Source organism: Amia ocellicauda, chromosome 15, assembly GCF_036373705.1.
Source record: "Amia ocellicauda isolate fAmiCal2 chromosome 15, fAmiCal2.hap1, whole genome shotgun sequence".
NCBI classification, from domain to species: Eukaryota; Metazoa; Chordata; class Actinopteri; order Amiiformes; family Amiidae; genus Amia; species Amia ocellicauda.
Genome location: NC_089864.1, coordinates 4,722,180 through 4,731,007, shown reverse-complemented (window position 1 = coordinate 4,731,007; position 8,828 = coordinate 4,722,180). Strand labels below are relative to the sequence as shown.

Sequence of the window (8,828 nt, the reverse complement as noted above, 5' to 3'; positions counted from 1 at the left end):
TAAAAACTGCAAAACTGTTTCTAATGACTGCAAATAACGCTTTGGTAATTAGTTTACAAAACACATTTACAGAAAACATTTAATAAACAATGTAATTTGCAAAATGTTTAAATTATATTGGTATTGATCCTTTGTTACTGAGCAAGCCATTAATTATAAAAAAAATATCAATTCTGTTGACCAAATCAAAACAGATTCTCAGGAACTTAAATCAGAATAGAAAAATAAGTTTATTTATATCTTTTTAGTCGCATGAATTACATACAAAATTAAACAGGACATTTTTCTTCTCCACAAGTAGAGTGTAAGAAACACAGAGGGGAGTATTAATACCCGGGCACTGCACAAAGCACCGATTCATGCTCCAGTCTGGGCCCTCCAGGCCAGAGGCCGTGGGCTCCACTGTATTCTGCGTGAGGGTCCTCTGCTGTTGGTGCTGTGGGGCTGCCAGGGTGGAGAAGAAGCACAAGGCCTGACGGCATCCGTCTGTACCCATGTGTGACACTGTGCTCATTCCAAAATAGGTTTGAAAATAAAATAAAACTGATCTCAAATAAATAGGCCTCATAGGCCCCTGTCTTCCTCCTCCTCGCTTGACGTCTCCCCGCTGTCAATCACTGCTACACTCAGGGCCTGCAGATCCTCCAGGACCGAGCAGAGGGACTCTGGAGGGGAGACATGAATAAGAAAAATATGGTGATTCTTTAAAATCAGAACAAAATCCAATAGATGAAATTAACCTCTTGATTATAAAAGGGGAAGGAATGGATGAGGACTACAAACTGACCAAGTATGGTATTTTATGTCCAATTTTAAGTCAAATATGGTGCACTGGAAGGTCTGAATTGCACGGTTGTACAGATTTACTTTCCAGGGCTTATTTACAGCTTGATATTAATGATGGAGTTAATCATGGCGACTGACATTCACATATACTGACTTCATTACAGACTGATTTTTTACTTTCACTTTCTTTACTGGATGACATGCTGACCTAACTAGATAAAGAATCAATACAAGTTTGGAAAGTCAAATGTTTCACTGTTTGGTCACCTTTTGAAGAAGGCTTGGCACTAGGCCCCACAGCCTGGGACTTTCCTGCTGGCCTAGCTGGCTGGGGCTGCTCTGCCAGGGCTGAGGACGTCTGCAGAGCGGCTGACCTGGTTTTCTTATACTGACTCAACAGACCCTCCTGTCGTATTGTGGTCTGTAAAGGTTAAACGAAAACAAAACATGATTTTTCTTCATATTTTGCAGTTTGTTATCCCCAAGGACTAGACTTCAAGATCAATAAAAAAAACAAGGACCAGCAGTCACAGGCAAAATTAAAATCAGGTGCAGAAATACAGGAAACACCTGACCTGTACACAAAGAGTGGTGGTGGACTGGAACAAGCTTCACACACTGTCACACACGAGACACACTGACTAACTTGGGATTCTGTAAGAAACTGTTAAATGAGATTCTGAGCTCAGGTAGCTACTAAACCTGTCTTCCTGTCATCTGTAGCCTTTAGGAAGTTACTTTATCCAGATCAAAATGGATCGGGCCTTGGAGACTATACATTGATGACCTAATAGAGTGACCTAGAAATCCAGCTGGACTGGGAACTCTCCAGTGCCAGGGCTAGTAACCACATCTCCAGATTCCCTGGGACCACAGGCAGAATCTTGCTCACCATCAGGAGATTTTTGTCCCTCTCTGCCTCCCGTAGTTTCCTCTGCAGCTCCTCCGTCTCCTTCCGTCTGTGCTCCTCCTGTAGCCTCTGCAGCTCCTGCTCTCGCTCTCTCTCTCTCGCCGTCTGTCGGCTCGACTGTCTCAGAGCTACAACTGAGGAGAGACCAGGAGAATTGGGTCCCAATGCATTTGCACAACCATTCAATTATTTTCCTCCCTCTCTCTGTCCCCATCACTGAACTCGACTCACTGGTGCAACTGGGGCGAACAAAACAAGGCACACCCACGCTGTCAAAGCCTCGTGACCACCTCTGAACCAATCAGAAAGTCGTCTGGGACTGACCTGCTTTGGTGTGCTCTCTCCTCGCCGTGTTCAGCTGAGCCTCCATCGCTCTCAGCTGCTGTCTGTAACCGGACTCCAATTCGGACAGCTGCTCCTGCAGGGCTGAAACGACACAGTTACACAGTGAGAGACAAGGCCCGGTTCAGCAGCAAGTCAAACAGGTCTGACTCCAGTCTGGGTCCTATCCTATAGTCCACACAGCACCGCTCCAGTCTGGGTCCTATCCTATAGTCCACACAGCACTGCTCCAGTCTGGGCCCTATAGTCCACACAGCGCTGCTCCAGTCTGGGTCCTATCCTATAGTCCACACAGCACTGCTCCAGTCTGGGCCCTATAGTCCACACAGCGCTGCTCCAGTCTGGGCCCTATCCTATAGTCCACACAGCGCTGCTCCAGTCTGGGTCCTATAGTCCACACAGCGCCGCTCCAGTCTGGACCCTATAGTCCACACAGCGCTGCTCCAGTCTGGGCCCTATAGTCCACACAGCGCTGCTCCAGTCTGGGTCCTATAGTCCACACAGCACTGCTCCAGTCTGGGCCCTATCCTATAGCCCAGAAAGCACAGGACAGCGCACACCCCAGTATGAATTCCTCCGTTCCCCTCGCTCACCTCTCTGGCTCTGCTCATGCTGTTCACTCAGTTCACTCTGCAGTGCGCTGGCGGTGTCTCTGGCCTGCTGCAGCGCCCCCTGCAGGCCCTCGAGTCTGAGCTCAGCCTCTCTCTGGGCTTGCTCCGCCCTCTCTCTCTCATCCTCCGCCCTCCGCTCCGCCTGCTCCCTGCAACCCAGTTCCTCACTCAGCTGCCTGAGCTCACACTCGACTGGAGACGCCAAGGGCGAGAGAGAGAGAGAGAGAGAGAGAGAGAGAAAATCAATTCTGACAGAGTGGCCACCCAAAGTTTACTCTCCCCGTCTTCACTCATAGCATTCAACCGGAATCTCAACAGTTTGGTCTCCAGGGCTGAATCGGTGTTCAACAATCCCTGAAAAGGAGTGTAATTTAATAAACCACGATTAGGGACGTGAAGCAGGCCTTACAGTGCTGCCTGGCTTCCCTCAGAGCCCCCTCTATGAGCTGAGGAGTGCGTCGGAGCTCCGCGTTGAGCAGGTCCCGCTCCTCAGACACGAGCTTCAGCTCCGCCTGCAGCTCCTCATGGGTCAGCCTGGGCGAGACAGAGAGACAATCAGAGAGATGGGCAGAGAGACGGGTACAATCCAGATAGCACTAGGTCCACTCAAGAACAATCTGGGTATAGCACTCGTCTCATGGGTACAAACAGTGTCCCCCACCCGAGACCGAAGCCACGACCCTCCACTCAGGAGCCCAGATCCTTGAGCGCCACTCTAAACAGCATCACCCTTTCTCCTAAACTCTTCTTCTTCTCCCCCTCCTCCTCCTCCTCCTCTGCCTCTCCATCACGTTTGGTTCCCAGTATACCTGCCAGGCTCGGGCTGTGTCTGTCGGTGAGCCTCCTCTCTCTGCAGCTTCTGCAGAGCTTCCTTCCTCAAGATCAGCCCTGAAAAAGACAACAGGGAGAGAAAAACATCAAATCAACTCCTCAGAGAGTTGGGGAAGAAGACAAGAGCACTGGAGAAACAAAAAATTAAGAAGAAAAAGGAGGGACAAAAGCTAGGTTAACCCTTTGCACACCAACCTTGAACAGTGTCCAGTCTCTTGCAGGCAAAGCTGATTCTCTGCCCCAGATTGAGTAGACGAGACTCGGCCAAGACCAACGCCGTCTCTCTCTCCTTGAACTCCGCCCGGCACCTGCGGACAGAGACAGCATAAAATACTAAAGACCTTTTCAGGCCTGATACACAACAGCTCTTCCTCTCAGGAGCTCATCCTTTTCAACATCTTTCCTACATTCTCCCAGAGTGCACCGGTACCTCACAACAGCCTCAGCCAGCTGCCTCACTGCGCTCTCGGCCTCCTCTCTCCTTGCCTCCAGCCTCAGGGACTCGCCTCGCGCCCGGGACAGTTCTTGCTGCACTGCCTACGACAGCAAAAACATTTACGATCTGCCTGCGATCGCTCTCGCCACCAGGAACAAGAGGCGGAGGGAGGCTGTGCTAAACCTATAGAGCGACGTAATGAGCCCTGCTGGCGTGTGTCCCCTCACCGCACTCCCCACTCTCTCCATCTCCAGCTCGGCAGTCCTGTCCTCCAAGCTGTGCTGTAGCACACTGAGCTGCTGGCCCTGTCTCTTCAGACCCCCTTCCAGTGAGCAGATCTGGAGAGAGAGAGAAGATGTCCCTGAAATGCCAGCAAATAGAGTAGTGCAATGTTGTAGTTAATGTAATCATGTTTTTTCCAGGAGAACGCCACTCAGTAGCCCTTTAAAGATTGCGACTGTGCCTCACCTGATTGCGGAAGCGGCCCTCTTGGCCCCGCAGCTCTAGGTCTTGTGATCGGAGCTGCACCAGCAACATGAACACCTTCTCCCTCCAGCGGCGCAGCACTGCCCCCCCGTCACTGGGCCACTCCGACACGGGGCCCGACTGCATTTGACACAGAGGGACAGACACAGAGACTGTCAATCGTGGTACAAGAGTAGAAGACAAGGGGGGATGAAATGAGACAGAAAGTGGGGGGAGAGAAAGAGAGGGAGCGTAGGAGAGAACTGGACAGAGAGAGATAGGGATAGGGAAATAATGGCAGAGGAAAAACAGTCAATATTATTTATTGTATCAGACCCAAAAGACAATGGACCCGCAAGTACAGGAGAGAGATGTAATTAATGCAAAGCCAATATCAGGTCAGGTCAGCTCGGTATAATGTGATATAATGTGTAATGAAATGCAAGAATCAAATCAACGGCAACATCACTGTAAACATGACTGGAGAAGGGAGATACCTTGTCCCCCATCTCGGCCTCCTGGATGGTCAAGATGTCAGTCAGGGATCGGAGACGAACAGTTAGCAACTCCACCGTCACCTTCAGGGACTCCTTCTCCCGCTCCAGCTTCTGCACAGCAGTCATTCATTCATTAATTCATTAATTAATGTATTTGTTCCACAGACAGGCAGAGCAATCTCCATCGTTTAACCCACCGGAATCCTAACAGTGTCCTATAGGGCCGAATCGGCGTTTCAACCAACTCGAATATACATGACTAACAGATGTACGTACTACAGAGAAACAGAGTTCATTAAACTATACTTCTGAAGCTGAAGATGTAACTAATTAGAGAATATAACAGGGTTTCCACCCCAGCTGTGCACGTCCAGCCAGCTCGAGGGCAAGAGGGCACTGCGTGGGTACCTGCACAGTGTCTGTCAGTCTCTCTTGCTGCTCCTCGCTCTCGGGTGTCAGCTCCCCGATGTACTTCCTCAGACTCTGGACCGTGGCTGCCTGGCTCTCCTCAGACTCTCGGGCCTCCCTGTCACAACACAGCAACAGTGTCAGCAAGGCGGAGGCGGCTAGGGACTGGTGGCAAAGCTCGTCCAGAACAAGAGATATGGTTTCCACCCATACACCCCCCCTCCCCGGGATCCAGGTGTCCAGTACCGAGGCTGGGACCACTGGGATAGTAAGGACGTTGGCCCAGTCTGTTAAATATTTGGGATGGATACGTCACACTGGGTTTCAGAAGGGTTATCTACCTTAACAGACTGAAGTCAAGACAGTTGGATGATGTACAATAAACAGGTTAAGGTGAAATAGAGAGAGATCGACATTTTATATACTCCGCCCCTAGGTTACTGTTTAGATGGCCGTGCTTCCAGTGAACGAATGCATTGGCTTTTCACGGAGATACGTTACTCCTCAGTCCCACCTCAGCTGTGCGAGCAGCTCGTCCTTCGTCTGACTGGCCTCCTGGAGGTGCCTCCTGAGTTGGGTCACTTCCTCCCGTGCAGTGCCCAGCCCGGCCTCCAGGGCGGCGCTGCTCTGCCTCAGCGTTTTCAGCTCAGCGGCGTGAGCTTCTGACAGCGCCTGCAGCTGGGTGGGAAAAGTCATCGATCAGAAGTAGCATCAGATTCTCTAGTGATTTTTTTTTTCTTTAGATAGCAACTCTTCCTGTCCGTCTGTTCCCTCACCTCCGCCTGATGCCTCCTCTGCGCCTCCATTATCTGCTCCTTGAGCGTCGCCATCTCCAGACTGTGGGCGGCCTCTGTCTCCCGCCTCCCTCTTTCCACCTCCCCCCTCAGCCACTCCGCCTCGGCCCTGGCGCTCTCCAGCTCAGCCCGCAGCCTCTCCCCCTCCTGGCCCTCCCGCCTCTCCCTATCCCCCCGGCCCTGGGCGAGGGTCTCCAGCTGTCCCCTGGCTTTCTCTGCCTCTCTCGTCAGCCTCTCCCTCTCCGCCTTCCACCTCTCCTCCAGCTGTTGGGAGGGGAAAGAAAATATATATATATATATATATATCTAAAGGAGACGCCTATTTACACAAACAGTGATTTGTACTGTTTTGGTGATAAGTGATCTTTTCCTTTTTGGGCTGCTGTAAGGCACTCTGGGTACAGATGTTTGGTAAGAATTACACAATAAACTCATAAATCATTCCAAAAACAGAAGGGGTTAGTTCCTTAGCCACTGTAGCTGCCAAACAAGCCTGATGCGTCTACTGAGCAGATTTGGACCAGCTGGTTTTGGAGAAAGGAAGAGAGAGCAGAGACAGAGAGCTGAGAGACAGACAGAGTCTCTGTCTGACCTGTAGCAGCTGTCTCTCCTGCTCCAGCTGGCTTTGGCTCAGTTCGGCCCGGGCCTGGTCCCTCTCCCGGGTCAGCCTCTCTCCTGCGGCCTGCTGCTCTCTCCTGGCTTGGATCAGCTCGGCCCGGACCTCCTCCAGCTCACACCTCTGCCTGAACACACAAAACACACACACATACACACAGATAAGTGACAGAGAGAAACAGGCTCAGGACAAATAAAATATCACTTACATGGACTCCCAGAAGCAACTGTTCAACTGTTTCACAATATTATTCCTACCAGGCAAAGCTCCAGGACTCGATACAGCGATCAGAGCGATGCAAATCTGGAAGTTGTACCCCATCGCATTATGATTTATTGTTTGAAATCACTTTCAACTATTTATAAATCTAAACACGACAGGGTACAGATTTCTACGTTGCGATTTATGGGTAGGTCTTAATACAAGTAGGAGGATTGATCCGATGTTGTGAAAATATACACTTAATGACAGACTACTGAATTGGAGTCTTGCTTTGAAGGCCTGTTGTGGAAATCTTGTTGTGCATTGCACAGTGCAGCCGGCTGGTGTTCTAGCGGATCCTGTTCCTTTGTACCTGCAGAGGGCGCCGTCTCTCTCTCTGAGCTCCTCCGTCTGCCTGCGGGACGTCTCCTTCAGGATCTCCACCTGTCCTCTCAGCCTCTCCGCCTCAGCTCCCAGCCTCCGGGACTCCAGCCTCCACTCTGAGTCCACAAGCCTGCCTTCCCCTCCCACCGCCTCCCTTTCAGAAGATCTGCAAACACAAACCACAAGGCAGAACGTTACTTTGAAACAATATTTAGACAGGGTGTTGCCAAGATGGTCTTAATTAAAAACAGGTAACTTGGCAAGTCCATTCTGTTCGGAGAGACCAAGATATTTAAAACTTTATTTAAGCACCCTGCGTGGATTCATCAGCTAGAACACACAGTTGCACGTAGGAGTCGGCTTTTTCAATAGCGAGTGCACTGGTCTTTTAAAGAGGAGTACTGGGTCACTGTTTGGGCATTGAACTATATTAGCAATCCAGGAAGTAGAATCAATGCATGCTGTGCCATATTTATCTGTTAAGACTACCTGGTCCTGCCATTGTCCTCTTGCGATGGTCCCTCTGCTTTTCTCCATGCACTTTCCAAGATTCGCTGGTTTTCTCGTCTCAGCTCTGAAATTTCTTGCCTGGCTTGGGCGATGGCTGCCCAGGGCTCGGGGGGCAACTGGAGGGTGGGGGCAGAGGTTGGCAAAGGCAGAGGGGCCCCGACACCGCAAGCTGGGGGCTGTTGGATACCCCCCAAGGAGGAGGCGGAGGTGGTGTGGAAGAGCTGGGCGAAGTGAGATGGTGGCACCAAGTTACTCTGGGGTCCTGCTGCGAAAAAACACAAAAGCTGGTTAGGTCTAGAATAGTGCAGAAACACACATTTAACAGCTTGGCCTCCCAAGATAAGGATGATGTTTAGCAGATTTGCATGTTTTTGTTTTGAACTAAAACACAATTTACTACATATAATTAAATATTGTTGCCACCACCACCACTAAAAATAATTAAAAAATAATTCAGCTTTCTTTATGTTATGGATTTTGTTTTAATTGCATCAAGTTTTCTGGATGGTTTTGTGTGTAAGATAGTTAAACGTAGTCAAGAACTGTCAATGTTATTTTATTAGATTACATTTTATATTTTTAATGTTTAAATTGCAAATGTTTAAAATGCAATAAAAATAATACTGTATAGTTACTTGAGGAAGCTGCCACTGCGAAGTCAGCGGGAGGGTTTAACTTCTCAGTCGTATTCTGGCGTTTATCCATTTCAAGGTTAATGAAAAAGATACGTTTTTATTTTTACTGCAGGTATCTAACCGTTTCAGATCAGTTTATTAATTTATTTATTCCTGTCAACAGCGGCAATTAGCCATTTCTAAGCACCTCTTCATTGCTACAATTGCCACACTACTCTCCAACGCTTAGACACTTGCGTTTCCAAACCTCCAATCGCTTTATTGAAGTCAACAGAAGCGCCTAAGTAACCGGGAACAACACAGAACCGCCCCGATAATCGTTCCCCCCAGAGGCCCAGAAATTCGCACCGATTCCCCGGCACGATTGGTTCCGTCTCCCGGGCCGTGTTGCTGGTAGGGAGT

General features: G+C 49.6%; 1 protein-coding gene across 1 annotated transcript; it reads right to left on the bottom strand.

Moving 5' to 3' along the window:
- Positions 1 to 211: 211 nt before the first annotated feature.
- Positions 212 to 8,719, bottom strand: cchcr1 (coiled-coil alpha-helical rod protein 1). Its single transcript, XM_066687023.1, has 19 exons — positions 8,427 to 8,719; positions 7,771 to 8,056; positions 7,271 to 7,447; positions 6,673 to 6,823; positions 6,063 to 6,344; positions 5,801 to 5,964; positions 5,287 to 5,404; positions 4,879 to 4,989; positions 4,385 to 4,522; positions 4,144 to 4,254; positions 3,911 to 4,017; positions 3,676 to 3,788; positions 3,459 to 3,537; positions 3,059 to 3,183; positions 2,632 to 2,841; positions 2,021 to 2,122; positions 1,679 to 1,830; positions 1,054 to 1,207; positions 212 to 665 (listed from the first exon to the last, which is right to left on the bottom strand). Exons 1-19 carry the CDS (start codon positions 8,494 to 8,496, stop codon positions 565 to 567), a joined length of 2,751 nt encoding a protein of 916 aa, XP_066543120.1. The 5' UTR covers positions 8,497 to 8,719; the 3' UTR covers positions 212 to 564.
- Between the last annotated feature and the right edge of the window lie 109 nt (positions 8,720 to 8,828).

What these genes read in the sequence shown, in the direction of transcription:
- cchcr1 (XM_066687023.1), bottom strand. Translation starts at nt 8,496, where the DNA reads ATGGATAAACGCCAGAATACGACTGAGAAGTTAAACCCTCCCGCTGAC. An exon ending in TGGAGAGAGTGGGGAGTGCG is followed by an intron (nt 4,018 to 4,143) that starts GTGAGGGGACAC and finishes TTGCTGTCGTAG; the next exon opens with GCAGTGCAGCAAGAACTGTC. An exon ending in GCATGAGCAGAGCCAGAGAG is followed by an intron (nt 2,123 to 2,631) that starts GTGAGCGAGGGG and finishes GTGTCGTTTCAG; the next exon opens with CCCTGCAGGAGCAGCTGTCC.